General features: G+C 32.9%; 3 protein-coding genes across 4 annotated transcripts in view; all 3 read right to left on the bottom strand.

The window, feature by feature from the left end:
- The window catches only part of LOC108843150 (uncharacterized), an 83,252-nt gene that overhangs the window by 25,762 nt on the left and 40,534 nt on the right, over nt 1-16,956 (bottom strand). The window lies entirely within an intron of this gene.
- Nucleotides 1,495-4,756, bottom strand: LOC108832558 (sugar transporter ESL1). The gene is made up of 17 exons (XM_018606061.2): nt 4,483-4,756; nt 4,282-4,344; nt 4,096-4,185; nt 3,865-3,990; nt 3,711-3,776; nt 3,543-3,618; nt 3,395-3,459; nt 3,211-3,303; nt 3,040-3,120; nt 2,865-2,949; nt 2,721-2,764; nt 2,571-2,633; nt 2,430-2,489; nt 2,279-2,332; nt 2,129-2,188; nt 1,924-2,038; nt 1,495-1,838 (listed from the first exon to the last, which is right to left on the bottom strand). The coding sequence occupies exons 1-17, from the start codon at nt 4,627-4,629 to the stop codon at nt 1,714-1,716; spliced, it is 1,413 nt and encodes a 470-aa protein (XP_018461563.2). The 5' UTR covers nt 4,630-4,756; the 3' UTR covers nt 1,495-1,713.
- Nucleotides 11,698-16,956, bottom strand: part of LOC108843157 (E4 SUMO-protein ligase PIAL1-like) — a 7,507-nt gene continuing 2,248 nt past the window's right edge. The window contains exons 2-17 of one of the 2 annotated variants that reach the window (XM_057004719.1): nt 15,453-15,515; nt 15,295-15,367; nt 15,102-15,167; nt 14,881-14,946; nt 14,701-14,789; nt 14,516-14,567; nt 14,346-14,420; nt 14,072-14,139; nt 13,930-13,978; nt 13,755-13,839; nt 13,557-13,658; nt 13,430-13,481; nt 13,305-13,356; nt 13,101-13,217; nt 12,567-13,016; nt 11,698-12,493 (exon numbers count right to left, since the gene is read on the bottom strand). In XM_057004719.1, the coding sequence (XP_056860699.1) occupies nt 11,930-12,493; nt 12,567-13,016; nt 13,101-13,217; nt 13,305-13,356; nt 13,430-13,481; nt 13,557-13,658; nt 13,755-13,839; nt 13,930-13,978; nt 14,072-14,139; nt 14,346-14,420; nt 14,516-14,567; nt 14,701-14,789; nt 14,881-14,946; nt 15,102-15,167; nt 15,295-15,367; nt 15,453-15,515 (2,023 nt within the window). In that variant the 3' untranslated portion in view covers nt 11,698-11,929. Of the gene's footprint in view, nt 12,494-12,566; nt 13,017-13,100; nt 13,218-13,304; nt 13,357-13,429; nt 13,482-13,556; nt 13,659-13,754; nt 13,840-13,929; nt 13,979-14,071; nt 14,140-14,345; nt 14,421-14,515; nt 14,568-14,700; nt 14,790-14,880; nt 14,947-15,101; nt 15,168-15,290; nt 15,368-15,452; nt 15,516-16,956 lie in introns of both variants that reach the window. The other variant, XM_057004723.1, reaches the window with a different exon arrangement.

Genomic DNA, 16,956 nt, shown 5'->3' on the forward strand with positions numbered 1-16,956 from the left:
TATCCCTTTGATTAAAGAGAAAGTGACCGAAAAGAACTTTGTCATGTAGTATCCAATTATACTCTAGGCATAAACATAGTAGGTTCAAACTTCAAAAGTAGTATCGCATACCAACTGACTTTGTGTTCAACGGGTTATTAAAGAAGGTTTGTGGCCTGTAATCTATGGCCCAATTGTATATCTTTCTTTTGCCCCATTTTCTAACCAAATATGTTGTCTATATACTTGGGCTTTTAAGCTCAAACATTTATAGGCCCTCTTTAGTTTTTGTCAAGCCACTGGATCACAGAAACCAAATCATAATTCACTATTTTTACTCAGACTTTAGCAAACAGTGCAGTTTTTACGTATTCGTAACGCAACGCGATTATGGCAACTTGGCAAGTAACCTACCAACTTTTTTTTGACCAACTAATTGACTAGTTTGTTGCTAACTGGATATTTTCAAATATTTACAGTTTTACGGTTTTACCAATACTTTGAGTTAAGTTGGTTCATCTTCATATTTCGTTCTTTCGTTTATTCTTCTAACAAAATTGAATGTTACGTAACATGTTGGACCTTAGAAGAAACTAACGCAATGGAATTAATGTTTAACTTTGAACAGAGGCATTGACTAGTCAGCGATTAAGTGACTGGACTATATACTGTTACTCTGTCTACTCCATTAGCGATTTCTAGAACAACTTTCTAATTAAAAAAAAACAACAATCAAATCGACAAGATCATGGAAACAGGAAAAGGTGATTCATGAGATCATTCCCACATGCTCGCTTTGTTCCATTCTGATTTATTGAGAAATATATCTTTCTAAAAGTGATTCTGCTTCACAAATCATGCTGAAGACATGCAAAAGCTGCCAACCACGATAGTTTAATAATAATATAGTACTATACAATAAGATACCGCTTGTGAGAAATAATTACGCGAGATTTAAAATTCAATAGTTTGCAAGCAGGGCCGGTCGGGAACATATGCGAAGGAACCGACCGCTTGAGGTATTACAGTTCTAAACAAAAAATTTAGTTGTATATATGACACAAAACAAAATTTACATGAATGATAAAGATATAAAATTTTAAACGAGTGTAAGGCATAATTTTTTTTTTGAAAAGGTTGGATCGACACTGTTTGCAAGTTTGCAACTAACAAAGAGAGAGTCAAGGTTATTAAAACCTCCGTAGGTTTGTTATACTTTCAAAGGACTGATCCTTATGAGTTATGCAAATTAGATTTACTCAACTTGTCACAGGTGTGTGGTTGGCACATCGATAGCCAAGCTACCTTGAGAATTAAATTTCACCTGTGTGGTTGGCACATCGATAGCCAAGTTATCTTGAGAATTAAATTTCAAAATCAAAATAAATTTTCAAAAAGAAATACATCACTATTTTATAACATTACATAAACGATAGCTGAATGTTATTGGGAAAGTATATACATATTCCGTCGTAATTTATTGTACATCTGTATTGTGAAAACTACCAAAAAAAGTTACAGTAACTGAAAATAACTTTATAACTTTCTTTTGCCGTAAGTGGGACTATACTATACATAATTGGGAGTAGCTGAGTAACATAGAGATCTAAGAATTTTTCCCAACTGATCTCTTCTCTCTATTGTACAAATGAGGAAACAATTATACCAAAAACTACTATAAACCTCCCCCACTTGAGTAAAAAAAAATAACAATGGAACATGTAAATCTCAAACTCATTGTAGAAAATCTGTAAGAGAAGCTTGTATATCTTCAAGTGTTCTTCCTTTTGTTTCGGGTACCATCGCATAAATAAAAGATATACCCGCAGCGCATATACTAGAGAAGATCAAGAATGTTCCTGAAATACAGTAAGCCTTAAGAATTAAAGAAATAATCTAATTTGTAAAGTGTAAACATGAACTTTAATTGACCATGTAACATACCTGATGCGTTCCACTCTAACATGAAGTTGTAGGCTAAAGCTACAATCCAACTAAAGGACCAGTTGGCTAAGGTAACAATAGTCCCAGCTGAAACTTTCACATTCATCGGGAAAATCTGCAACCAAAATAGAAAAAAATGTTTTCTGTTTAGAGCTTATTGACTTCGAGAAGGAGTTTCTTGAAAGAAGTTTATGTTGGTTTGTACCTCAGACATGATGATCCATGGTAAGCCTCCCATGCCTATGGCAAATGAAGAGAGGAAACCCTATTTTCGTGAAAGAAGCATCATGTGAAAATCAGATCAGTTTCATACAAAGAGCATTGCGCTTATGTCTATAAATGATTTTGTACGTACCACAACACCGATACATGTAAAGATTGGAGTGAGTTCATCTAGCATGCCATATGACTGCCCAACAAGAAAATAGATATGATAAATGTAAATCCAACAGAGTAGATTCAAAGTTTTGATGTCGTGTTTTGGTTTAGAAAGTTGTTAATTTTACCCGAAAGCTGAAGGAAAATGCAAGGAACAAGCTGAAAAGGCACATTCCAGTAGTAGATGCCTGTAATTAAAACATTATGTTAAGGAATGACTTTGCTTCATTTCACATTTGATCTGAAAATATAGCAAAGGTTAACTTTACCAGTAGAAGCGGCCTTCGTCCCATTTTCTCAACCAAAATCAGACCCAATATAGCTTTTGGTATCTACAAACAATAACACAATAACTAAGTGTACTCCTTGGAGGGTTTACTGAAAAAAACAGAATGAAACTACTATGTGCAGAGACATACCATGATCACTGCAAGAATCATTGAGCCAATGCTGCTTGGAAATCCTGTCAAGAATTAAAAAAAAAAGATTTGTTAACTCACAGACAAAGACAAATCAATTATTGTTACATGCAAAACAGAGTTTTGTCTTTTATATCTGTTTACCTCCTTTATCAAATACGCTACCGACATAGAACATAATCCCTGAGCTTCCGGAGAGCTGTTGCAGAAGCATTAGCCCCACACCAATCTATGAAGAAACCGTCATAAACTTTCAGTAAACGGCAATGGAGAAAAAAAAACGTTATCTTCACCACAAAACGTTTTTAGGCTAACTTACAACAAGAGATGGACCATATCTTCTCTGGAACAAGTCCATAATCCTAGATTTTGGTCCTTGATCAAACAACGCCATGGTTTCCTAACGTAGGATTTAATTATTAGTCACGTATTGAGTTGAAACAACGAGTATTTGAAAACAGAGATGCTTGAAAAGAGAATTAAGTAGTACTTTGATAGTGTTGGCTTCTTCAGAGACGTCAGCATCATCCCCACGGAGAAGCTGCAATGAAGCTCTACATTCTTTTTCACGCCCCCATTTTCCCTACACACCACCAAATTGTAATCATCACTTCACTTGTTTTTCTAAAAAGATCCAAGACTTTTTTAAAGGGTCCATTAAACTCTGAACATACCAGCAATCTAGGGGACTCTGGAATGAAGAACAAAGTCACAACTTGCAAAATACATGGAATCAGACCTGAGAAAAGAAACCAATAAATTATTCTTCTTCTTTCATCAATTAAACAGCTCGAAAGAAGGTTTGAATGCGATTAAGCTTACCGATTAAAGCTAAATTACGCCAATGAACGAAATTTCCAATGACATAGTATAATGAACACCCACAACTTTGCATCAGCTGTAATAAACGTTTAAAGAAATTTTAAGATCACTAGTATAAAAATGTTTTTTAGCTAAATTTTCATTACTCCCTAATTATTTTTAAATTACCTGATTAGCAAATACAAATGCTCCTCGAACATGTTTTGGTGTAATTTCTGCAATATAAACTGGTATCTGATAGTAACAGAGTTAAAACAGTGTCAGTTTAAATTTATATACATAAATTATATATAAAGAAGCAAGAAAGTAAAAGAATAATTACCACATAGCTGAATAAACCAACCGCAACTCCCGTGGAAAATCTTCCAGCATCTAGCCAAATCGTGTCCTGTGCAAACGCTATCGCAAGCCAGCCGGCGATGCAGAAAACTTGAGCAAACCACATTGTCTGTGTTTTTTTATATAAAGAACATTGAGAAAATTAAATTTAAAATAACTATGAGTAGAGATGGTAATAAAAATCTGATAGTAGAGATGGTAAGTTTAAAATTACCCCTTTTCTACCGATGATATCTGCGACCTTTCCACTAAAGATGGCACCAAACATCCCTCCGAAAGTCATGATAGATCCAAACATGGAGTACTGAAGTAATAAAAAGGACACAAATGTAAGCAAAAATGTAAAAGGTAATCTATAGTTTGAGTGAGGAAGAAACATGAAAGGGTTTTGGTTTCTTACCTGTGCAACAGAGAGGCCTAAATCATTTATGATCCCAGTTTGAGCCATTGATGAATAACCCAACTGTAATATCCAACGTTCTTAGTTAATTCTATATATACAAATTATAATAAGCATAATCTCATTTTTTTGGATAGAAACTATTTGTTATTATTGTTTAGAACCCAGACAAAATAAAAAGCAAGTAAAGATTTGACTAACCGCACAACCAAAGCAGAAAGAGCCACAAACAGCGGCGAAAGTACTGAAGAGCACAGCCACAGTGATACGACACTCGTTGATGTCGTTTCGGTTCTTGTTCAGTAACAACCCAGCTTCAAGATTTCTTTGATTCTCCGACATGGTCATCTTGAATCTTGATCAGTTTGTCTCCCTCAAGAATTTTTGGCTAAAAGGTGTTTTTGAGTATTAGCCAAAAAGATATGCTTTGTTGCTTCGATTTGAAGAAGACAGAGGCGAGAGAAAAGCATATTTATACTCCTTGAGTAATGGAGGAAGGAAAGCCAGAGGTCAGCTTCCATCTTTTCCTTTTTGTCACGTTTCTATTCGTTTTTTTATTAATTTCTTGTTCTTTTGTATTTGAACTCTTTAATGATTCTAATGGGGTTCACTTGACCTTTTGCTGGCCGTCTGTCATGTGATATTTTAAAGAGTTATGTGATTCAGCATCTTTTTTTTTTTGAAACTTGGTTTAGATTAATCGTCTTTATCAATTAGTTTTTTCACTTATCCCTTCTTTTTTTTGGTAAGACTGTTATCCCTTCTTCATTCAGTAATATAGATTGAAAATTGTGATGCACTACTTTTATGTATTATGAAAAATTATTAATCCGTGTTGCATAAACTAACTAGCTACTATTGTTACATATTTCGAATTACTGGACTGAACAAAACTATCCATAAATACCCTAATCATCTTGGACCGTATATACATAGTTTCTTTGTTTCCACTAAATTTTTTTATTTGTTTCAATATATAGTCGTTTAAAGAAAAGAAAACTCATTTCGAAATTTTCGTCTTAGAATATCAATGTACGGTTTTGTCAAAAAAATCAATAATTTATCCCATTGACCAAAGAAAAAATTACATGTTTTCCATGGCGGATATTAAGAAAATGTGTAAGCTTAAATACAAAAAAAAAATTGCAAGAATCATTTATCGTATAGAGGTGTATATATATATACACCTAACTGGTTTCTTAATCACCGTTAGCAAAAAAGTCAAGCCTCAGACATCACTTGTCGTATATATATGCAAAGACCAATATAAATACTACGAATTGTAATATTGTTGAAAAAAAAAGAGTAGATGTAATTTTTCCTTACGTGTGTATGTATAATCAATATATCACGAATTGAAATGAGTTGGCATGATGGAGTAGTTGCATGCAATAGTAAACGCGTTGATAGCGGTTTGAAGTTTACATAGGAAAAAGGCGTGCACGTTATTTGTTGCCAATTACCTAATTCAAGATTACTTGTAAGCAAATCCAGAAACTACAAATCCATATTTATTCAAACCGTATCATGCGCACCGGTTTCTCCTCGCATTTCGATTGTCATATCTATTTTTGATATCGACAGGCTTTGATCGCTTATTTTGGTAACAAGATCATCAGGAAATCATCAACAACCTTTGAATTTTCAAGTTTCTCTGCAAAACAAAGGTGTTTCACCGTCTTTAGCTGCTCGGCCTTACCATTTCTTAAGGGCCACATTTACACTAATATTTTTAGTTGACAGTTATTTACGTAGATAAGCATACAATGACTCTTTAACCGAAAAAAAAGCATACAATGACTCGTTCACAGGAGTAGTAGTATGATAATCATATTGCACGTGTGACTAGTAATAGAGTAAATGAAAATGTTTTTTCTTTGTTTTGTCTGTTGAGAGACGATGAGTTGTTCTTGGCACATGAATTGAGAACAGTCAAAGATAGCTAGGCCTTCAGCAATGGCAAAGAACTTGCTCAAGTCTCTTGAGTACCTTTTTAATATTAAAATAATATACACCAAGTTAAAGTTGACACCTGTAGAATAAAGAAGCCATGGTCTCTTCGGGAAGAGCTGTTCTTTATCTGCTCTCTTCTTTATTTCTCTAATTTATACTTTAGTTATTAATTTAATTAAAAAAACCACCTTCTGTGGATGACCTATCAAACTTGTAAAAGCATCTCCAGTCAGTGTCAAAATCACATTATTTTAATGTAATTTAAACACTAAAAATGTTCATATCCCACCACAACATTAAATTTAATGCTAAAAGTAATTTTATAATATCATATGTATTTATATTTATATTTTTTACTTATTTAATTATGTGTTCTATTAGTAAAATAAGTGAACAGTATTTTATTGGGATAAATAGTGTTTTACCGTGGTGAATAATTATACAACAAATTTAATGTGAAATTATAGTGTTGCACTAAAATAATGTAACTTTTAACGTTGGGTTAGAAAAAAAATTTGTGTCAAAATCACGCCAAAATAAAGTTTTAGTGTTAGGTTGGAGGTGACCTAAATAAGTTGTGATGAAACTTGATATGCCGTAGCAGTAGGTTTACACAAATTGAGTAGTATGTGTTATCGCAGACGGCTTTGTCAGACGCAAACGATGATGAATTACAGCCGAATGTAGCTTTAACCATCGAGTTATATTATATACTTCGGCTTAATTATTTCGGAAAAGAAGGGTTCAGATTTACATTTTGATTAGTATATTGAACTTCTTATCTACCTCAGGTTGATAACCAACTATCAACGCACGCTTAATTAGAGATGCACTGACTAATATTTTATTTCTGTGTGAAACTTTCTTTAATTGCCGGCCTCTTTGAACTTTTAAAATAAGAGAAAGAAAAAGGCGCAGTAGCAACAAAAATAAAATATATAAGAGAAAAGTGATTCCTCCTCAGTGATATAATGTGACAACAAAAAAGATAGTGACTGACTCGTATCTTCAAGAATCTCAATTTGGAATTTTACGGTGTGTGGCTTCCTTTTGCTGACTCATTATATTTAAGACCTACAATGTCCATTTTCCATGTGAGGAAGAAAGTGGGTACTTCAATAACAAATCGTGACCTAAAAGCATTAATTAATAATAACAAGGTGGTTTCCTTTTTCTTTTTCACTAGCAAGGTGGTTTCCTAAGAAAATTATTTTAGATAGGGCCGGTGGATCCAGAAGAATATTTATTTACTATTTTACAAAATTAAATTATTGTTAGTAATTAAATTACAGCGTTTTGAAAGCTTTTGTTCTGGATTTGAAAACCTCTTGTATTTTAGTTACTCGCTCAAGATACCTGAACAGTGAATGAACAGTGAACACAGTAATATAATCATAGACAAGCCGACAAAAAAGTATCAGTAACTGAAGATCAAGATAAAAGGAGATAAAAGGAAAGTCAAGATCATGAAGTGTGGCAATATAAGAAAAACCATAAAACATACAACAATCAATGAAAACGTTAAGAGAGATAAACATGAAATCATTTTTTTTCAGGGAAAAAAACATGAAATCAAGATGGGGGAAAACAATACTCCTGTGCACTTTTTTTTTTTTTTTTTTTTGTAACGACAATACTCCTGTGCACAAAACAAAAGAAAGTTAAGTGTTGATAGAGATGCAATGTTGAACTTGGACCGCAGGTCTAATCCAAAACTACTTGTAATAGAGTGGTATTAAGTTTTGATATTGTAGGCCCGTAAAGTTGTGGGATTTTAAGGATAATTTTTTGTGGGATGCATATGAGCCTTCTGCGGGATAGATTTTTAGCAGGATGAGCCGAAACAGTCATACAGAAAAACAAAGATCAGTAAATATCATTTTTTTCACTTTCCATCTGAAAAAGAAAAAGAAAAAAGAAAGAAAATGAAAAGGCGTTTCAGTTCTTATGGGATGCATGCTGAACTTGGACCGCGGATCTAACCCGAAAATATTTGTAATGGGACATTATTGAGTTTTGATATTGTAGGCCCGTAAAGTTGTGAAACTTTAGGGACATGTTCTTGTAGGATGCATGTGAGCCTTATGCAGGATGAGCCGAAACATATTATACGGAAAAACAAATATCAGTAAACATCATTTTTTCACTTCACTTTCCATATGAAAAAAAAGAAAAATAAAAAGAGAAAGAAAATGAAAAGGTGATTCAATTCTTTTTCTACTGACAAAACCGTATAGGACTTCCGATAATGAAGAGTGGAACTCTGATGGTGGTTCTAGTCTTCACGTCGCCTCTACCTGCAGCAGTTAAGGTTCACATCGTGAGTGTCGTTAAACAAGTGTCTTGTCTAATCCAATTCAATCTTCAACTTGACTCACATGCTGAAACGTCTTGAAGCAGCTGAAACAATCAGAATCATGTTTTGAAGTGTCTAAAGCCATATGCCCGTATGTAATTCCATGTCCTGCAGGCCGACCCACAAAGATCTACATTTTTGGTGGGGCAGGTTTGGTCAACCATTACAGGGACCGCGGTCCGTGCGGATCTGACAACCTTATTGAAAACAGATCCGTTGAATGGGACGGAATGGGACGAGACAACTTGTTTGTCATATTTTAAATCAATAAATAAAAAATAAACACTACAACAAGAAGAAAGAATACTTAAAATGAAAAAGCAAATTAAGTAGGAAGTCAAACCCCTTAAACCTTACATAATCACATGAGATGGCAATATCAAATATAAACCACATAGGCCATAGCCATAGTAGTAATGGTAAATTATAAGATTTTTTTTCTTTCTGAAACATGGTAAATTAGAAGATATAAGAAAATAGAAGATAATATAGTAAAGAAGTATGAGGTTTATTGAAGACACAAAGGATCATGAGAGTATCAAAACTTATTTGGAAAGAATATTGTACAACTACACTATCACATTTGCTGGCTCCTGATCCCCATATATGCTTTTGAATGCCACTTGCTTAAAAAGTGTAAGAAAAAAAAGAAAACTTCACAAGAATGGGAGTTTTGTACAGTTATAACAGATTATTGTAACAGACAAGTGGGAGTTCCAATAGAAAATATAGTACTTGTGAATTTGGTTAAAATATAAAGAAATTTTATAGGATGACCATAAAAGTTTTTTTATTAAAAATATAGCACATAAGAGTTTGAAAACTAAAATTATTCATTAAAAGGTTTTTCTTTGGGGGGGGATTAGGATTTAAAACAAAATAAAAAAGTAAAAACTTAAAATTTAGGATAAAAATTTAAAATTTGGATTTCAAAACAATTTTTTTAAACGAATTTGAAAGAAAATTTATCTAAAAGTTTTAATTCAAAAACATATGATTCAAAAACAATAATAAAAATTTTCATTTTTTCATTTTTATTATCTGTTTAAATAGTTATATATATATATATATATATTTAACAATTATATATATTTATATATTTATAAGTAAGACTGGAAGAGTTTTTAACCTTTTTAATCTTTTTTTTTACTTTTTAATGAAATATATTTTGGTCATTTTTTGTGTGTGTTTTTGGTGAAAAAGATTCTATTATAGTGTCGTTTTGAAAGATCGGCCTAAAAGATATAAAATGTGTCCTTTTATAAAAAAAAAAGTGTATATTATTAAGATTCTATTACTAACTTGTTTAATTAATTTGAATAATTTCGTGGTCCACTGGATTCATTCTCTCTCTCCTTCAGATGTCCAGTTAATATTCGGTAGATATATAATGTTTATAAGCACGAGGTTGGCTCTTATTCACTCATACGGTGTTCTCTTGTCGTCTTTCGTATATTGATGTCTCCCTTCGAATTATTGTCTTTTGGATTATAATATCACAACTCTTGAAGATAAAATAATAGATGCGTTTCCATGTTTAAAAAATAATAGTATAAATTCGTATTTATAATTTGAATAGTTCACGTTTTTGGTATGATGACACAGTACCTACCAATGCCACCAGTGCTACGCTAACCTTTGATATTGCCCTAACCAAAATTTAAAACTATACTTTTGTAACAAATTTTATTAATATCACAAAACAGTTAAAACTAATGTAAATATTCATTAAAAAAACAAAACCTAAAATTTATTTATAAAAACAGCGATATTATATACACTTATTGTTAGAAATATAACTTTACTTACATTTTTTCTATAAAATCATCCATTAAAATCATATAGACAAGTCTTTAAACCATAACCATTTCAATTGATAATATAACTAACTAATTTAATTTTTCTGGTTAAATCTTTATTAGCATCAATTTCAAAAAACTTCTATCCCATGTGGCAACTACACCGAAACAGTCAACAATATGCTATAAACAATTTGTTTGTTTCGAAATTTTTTGGACATTGATTATCGAAGAATCTTTAGTTTATTAAAAAAATCATCACCAACTATATATGAAAGCGTAACATTCCTTAAAGAAACTTCAAGATTCAAGCATGATATCCTCAAAATATCTTCACTTGCATCTATTAAATTTTCAAAAATTAAACAAAAATCCAAAAACAAATTCATAATTTTGGAATTGTTCAAATCTGAATTCAAGATAAATGAGAACTAGATTTTTAATAAATTTTATTCTAACTAAAAATGCCTAATAAATTATAATTTAATAAAAAAACTTATAAGATTTATTTATTTGTAGATACAACTATTTTTTTTAAAAAAAATATATCCTATTAATTTAGATACCCTAATCAGTTGCTTGGGTGGCTTGTCCTTCACCGGCTTTGAATGCCACCACTTCAACCTATCTATTTTTCTTTTGAACTACCATCAACCTATCTGCTTATTTATTAGATTTTATTTCAAAGTAGTCTAATAATGGCAAAGAAGTAATTTTCAAAATATATCAAGGTAATAGATAAAAATATTCTGTCTTAGTAGAATATATATAAAATAGAAAATAGAGTTGCACTAGCCATGGTATAAAACTGTGGTACTTGATCCAATAAAGTTGTGGTGACTGGTAACCGGTGTATTGTATATATATTTATATATGTTTTAAAAAAAAAAATTTGTAACGGTTAATGTTTTAACTAAAGCCATGAAATCAAGAGCCTAAAGAAACTTATTTAAAATTAGTTTTGTAGGATGGGATTTTGATAACATGATAGATAAAAACTGGTTGTTCAAAAAAAAAAAGATAGATAAAAACTGAAGTTGAGTGATTTAGTTTTAAAAAAATACACTTATGAATAACTTAGACACTTTGACAACGGTTACAAATTTGATTATGATTGCATGATATTGAGATGTTTGATAACATGATAGGATAAGTAAGAACTGCGACCTCATGAATATTGAGATATGGCTTCCTTGGCCCACTGCATTAGATAAACTCTTTATCATTAAAACTCTTTAATGTCTTAATCTTTTTAAGTTATGCTTAAGTTAGGTATATGAGTATATCAGACAAAAATGAACACCTGTATGGACGTACCAGAATGCAAACTTTTTGAGTTAGGTTTTTAGGATCTAATCAAATACAAAAAAAAAAGATCAAACAATATCCTAGTGTTTTCACATTGCGTGAATCTCAAGAATACCTTAGACCGAAAAACAACTTTCCCCATGTACATACCGGAAGCCTAAACCGGTAAGTACCCAAAAAACCGACTTATATGCTACTTACTGACTGTTTATTGCTTTTTTTTTTGTTCAACTTATATGCTACTTACTGACCAAAACGACCCTAGTGGCGCAACATCTCCCGACACGGGCAGTGAACTGCTCCCAGCTTGTGTTTCATTAGTACCAACCGGATTGCTTGGATGCGCCAAAAAAGCTTGAGGTGGAGGAGGAAGTGTTTGAGCTTGTGACTGAACAGGGACGTAACTGTAAGCTGTTGGTTCAAGTGGAGGAAGTGCTTGAGCTTGCGTCTGAACAGGGAGGTGATTGTAACCAGTTGGCTGAGATGGAGGAAGTGTTTGAGCTTGTGACTGAACCGGCCTCTGGGTAGGTTGAATGATCAGGTGGTCATACCTTGTAGAACCGGGCGCTATGCTGCCTCGCATCATCCGGATCTGTGGGGGCCTGTTTGCAGAGTTATCAGGAGTCAAGTTCATGAACTCACGCGATGACAAGTGTTCCCCTGCACCACCAGGATTCTGTCTTTGCATGTGTCTCTGGTCGGAGGTCCCTCTTCCATAGTTGAAAGCAAAAGTTTGGGGATATGTAATGGAAGATGGGATTGGTCTTTCCTGTACAGGGGACACGCTCCTCTGGTTCTGCAAACAGATGAAAAAACACATACAAAACACAAAAAAAAAAACAGCCATAAGATTATAGATGATTACAAACCTGCATTGCATATTGATGATGAAACTGAGCATAGTTGTTGTGGTGGTTCCACCTCTCCATCAAACAAGAGTCTCTGCCTAGAGAAACTCCAAGGGACGACCCTTGATATCGAGAAGAGTGAGGAGCAGCAGCAGCAGCAGGCATAGTAGATATGTGAGAGTTTCCCGTATAAGCAGTATCTTGAGGAGATGAGGTTGGAAAGAATGGCATGTGGATGACTTCTCCTCCTGCTGCAGCAGAAGGAATCTGAGTGCTTCCGGTTGTTTCCGTTTCATTCTCATCTCTTGTAAGATCCAAAAAAACATCTGGCCTCAAGTTCTGGGAGCTACTTGAGTCTCCGTGATGATGCACAGCTTCCACATTCTCCTCGTTCTCCGTTACAACTTTCCATGATCCATCAGGAGAGATAATAACCACGTCGGTCACATTATTCCCCACCTCTTCTAGAATCTGTTGGATATTTAATTAGACAAGGTTTTAGGTTATTTAATGTATGTCCTGTACCATAAGAAGTAAGTGAGCTTGCTACTTTGCCTTTATCATGCTTTGATCTAAACGGATGTCAGTATAGCAGACAGACTGATGGCAATGCGGACAGCACCATGTTGGAACCCTCGTGTTTATTTTGATATAGTTCCAGAAATCACAACACTAACAAACATAAAGCAACATGTCATAACAGAGTTGAGGAAGAATATTACTGAGAAAACTACTATACTGAATAGAAAAATGTGTCACCTGAAGATGCTTGCAGGCATGACCCTTCACAGGAAGTTTGATACGCGTGCGGCTGAGTGTTCATCATACAAAAGGTTAATGTAACTTTGAAATTCAACAAAAGCTAGAAATACATTCACGGATACCTTATAGGACAGCTGAGAGATATCCTTGATGGGCCTTTAGGTATGTCACAGGCTACAGACAAAAATTGAAAAACAGAATTTGATATGCAATTAACTCTAGTGACTTAAAAAAAAAACTTTGAATTACCTGAATCAGATTCAATAACTTCAGAATGAACATAATCTTCCAGCGAAGGATAGACGGGGAGTGGTATGTCATCGAATAAGCCAATAGCAATGAAGTAACTACCTGTAAGCAAAATGAGTATCTGTTCATTTATCGTTGAAAACAAGGAGACGAAATAAAAGATGTTGAATTAAAAAAAAAATGAATTGAACAAGAAACCTCCAAAACAGCCTATAGTTTGCAGAAGATTTGTCCCAGGGTGGAGCAGTTTAGCAACATTTGTTGGACGCTGCGGCCTAGAATCCTGAAAACAAAATTTTACAAAAAAATATTACTTGTAAGTACTTCAAAAGAACTTTTCAAGTAAGAAGTTCAAAAAAAGAAAAACACAAACCATTGAGTTGATATATCTATTGTCAACTGCCCTTGCATTCAAAGAAAAGCTATAGAAATTTCATATAAAAGGCAATGTGGGATTAACATAGAGAAACTACTTCCCTCGGTTGATAGAAAGAGATAAAGCAATCAAACCACACCTGACTTCTTGAGGATGTATGATACAACTAGAGTTGCCTATGTCGTCTGTCCGGAAAACAAATAATCCCTGAAGAGCAAGCAAGCAAGCAACAGATTCTTGTACATAAACCATTAAGCATACATAAACAAATACTAAAAAATATAACATGCTTAAGTGACATTCATTATAGTATGAGCAACCAAGAGAATTTAACTGAAGAAGCAAAAGGTAGGCACCAAGACTAGCAGAGTAGTAAAACGGTATCCATATAACATAAGAATTTCAATACATACTACTCTCGGTCTGGGAGAATGTTGCAGAAGATTCTTCGAAATATGGAAGTTCTTCACCAATACGATTGATTCTGACTGCCACAAGAGAAAAGAAATTAACTTAAAGCACACACTTTTTTAAAAGAAAAAAAAGGGGCTTAGAACTTTTGAATAAATAAAATAAAAGTTACGTCCGCCTCAGAAGAAACAAGAATTTGCCTCAGCTTCAAAAACGGATAGAACCTAACAGACACAGAAGAAAAGGAGGAGACTGAGATAAGTGAATGAACACAGAAGACGGTTGTCAAATACATTCGACTACTACTCAATCTCTATAAAGCTAAAGTATTATAAGAAAAAGTTGCAGCCAACCAACCTCTCCATGACTTGTGGAATTAGACTGTCGGGACCGTTAGGAGTTAGACTAGAGCCGACGTTTTCAGGACCGGTGAAACTCATCAACATCTGTACAAGAAGAAAAAAAAACATCACCTACTTAAAAAGAATCATTGGCTAGTCTGTAATTAAAAATTCGTCTGGAAGTATATATATATACCGAGTCTACAAGAGCCAACAGTTGTTGAGATTCTCTCTGTGGGAACCATCCAAGCTCACAAGCACTCTGCGCAGTTAGCATAAAAAGGCATTATAATATACAAGGACCAAACATATATCTAAATTAAAAGGCATAAAAAGGCATTATAATATACAAGGACCAAACATATATCTAAATAAGCAAAACTTCTAATAGTTTCTAACTCTCTTCTTCTGTTTTACCTTAACTGACATCATCAGCGTCATGATCACCGCCTTCGTTTGATCATCACATCTACATTGACCCACCTTCACCATAAACAACAGTTAAAGATGAGTATACTTAACCCCCCAAAAGAAGAAGAACCACATTGAAAGATTGAAACTTTATGAGAACAAAACAAAATAACAAAGAAGATCAAACAAACAAACAAACGTGAATGAGGGTTGAAGCAAGCTCTTGAGTGTCCGTTGGAACTTCATTATTCCAAATAGCTGTGTCGATTCGTCTGCAATTTCACATAAAACCTTTAGAGATTCCACAAGAAAAAAAGAAAAATGAAGATTTAGGTTAAACATGTGAGTGGGATTTACGTAGCGAGAGACAAGCAGTAAGCGTGAAACTCGTTGCTGTTGACCTCTGTGCGATCGCTCAACCTAAAAGGTATATCAAAAAGATTAAAGAATCTTCGTGAAGTATTTTTATTAGAAACTACTAGATAATCACCCGCGCTACGCCGCGGCTTTTCTATAAATTAAAATTATCACTACAATTTATTTTACTTTTTAATAAATTAAATATTTCCCGATATTGTAAACATAATATTTCTTAAACATTCACATAAGTTGCATGGAAACTCAGCTATAGATACGTTTCAGAAAAATTTTGAAATCAAAATCTCTTGGAAACTCGTAAAAACTTATTAGAAACTTATTTCTTGAAAATTTTATTTTAAAAACTAAATAGAAACTTGCGTTACACTTTAGAAATATGAAAAAATGCTTTTTAAAATAAATTTTGTAACTTGTATCTTTATTTTGAGTTAAAATATTCAATATTTAAGTATTGGATATCTGCTACTTTAAAATTTAATATGATTTTGATGTTTAGCTATTATTTGTTTCATTTTTTTATACTTAACATAAAATTGTTATTTGTCAATTTTCTTTCTTTGATATACTAAACAGAAAAAACAATTGTACTCATATATCAGTCATTTATATATGTATATATTTATTAATTATTAACATTTACATTCTTAAAAAAATTTAAAATCATGTTTCGGTGTTTCAAAACGTTTCGTTTCTGCGTATCCGTTTCCGATTCCATGCAACCTAAAATTCACATCATAACTATTGTGGTTAGAATTAACTAAATGGTACTGTTTTGAACAATGAAAATATGAATTTCTTTGATAACTATAGCTCGCAGACAGGTTTTGGCGCCAGGAGAGTTCTCGGTGCTAGCGGTGTGGCTTCAAAGTTTTGACTGATTTCTTTGATGCAGATTTTGGTCCTTGACTGCTTGCCTTCTGCAGGTTCGGTTAAAGGTAATGGTTTGGGCCGTCTAGGCTTTTAGTATTTTCTATTGCGTTTTTTTAGTTGTTGGCCCGGGTCTTGGGTTTGTAATAAGGTTTTTTATTAATAAATGGAAATTTAAAGTAAAAAAAAAAAAATATGAAAATTTGAATTAACCAAAAAGGCCTGAACTATAAACCAAAACTATTTTGAGTGCGTTTCTTTAGTAGCTATGTTTATTTTATCTAATCTATTAAAAGAAAAATACAAATTAAGATTAACCATTAAACTTACGCAATATTTACAATTCAATGCCAGTAAAAATTTAATAAACTTATTTTTAATTATGATTAAAATGACTAACTATTTAAAAATCGAATTCACTCTTTTTTTTAATCCAAACTACTTCCTATAATCTAGCTTACCAATAAATGATACTATAAAATTTAGTTAAGTGTACACCTTAATATCTTCTTTTCACATTCTTTTATAAACGGAAATATAAATATATATTCTCAATTTTAGACTGATTATAAACTTTTTATAACTAATATAATAAATAGATACGAAATATGTGACT

Source organism: Raphanus sativus, chromosome 1, assembly GCF_000801105.2.
Source record: "Raphanus sativus cultivar WK10039 chromosome 1, ASM80110v3, whole genome shotgun sequence".
Taxonomy (NCBI): domain Eukaryota; kingdom Viridiplantae; phylum Streptophyta; class Magnoliopsida; order Brassicales; family Brassicaceae; genus Raphanus; species Raphanus sativus.

Coding starts and splice junctions, on each gene's coding strand:
- LOC108832558 (XM_018606061.2), bottom strand. CDS start 4,629: ATGACCATGTCGGAGAATCAAAGAAATCTTGAAGCTGGGTTGTTACTG. Junction 3,121..3,210: donor AAGAAGCCAACACTATCAAA/GTACTACTTAAT, acceptor ATCCTACGTTAG/GAAACCATGGCGTTGTTTGA. Junction 2,765..2,864: donor TAGCGTATTTGATAAAGGAG/GTAAACAGATAT, acceptor AATTCTTGACAG/GATTTCCAAGCAGCATTGGC.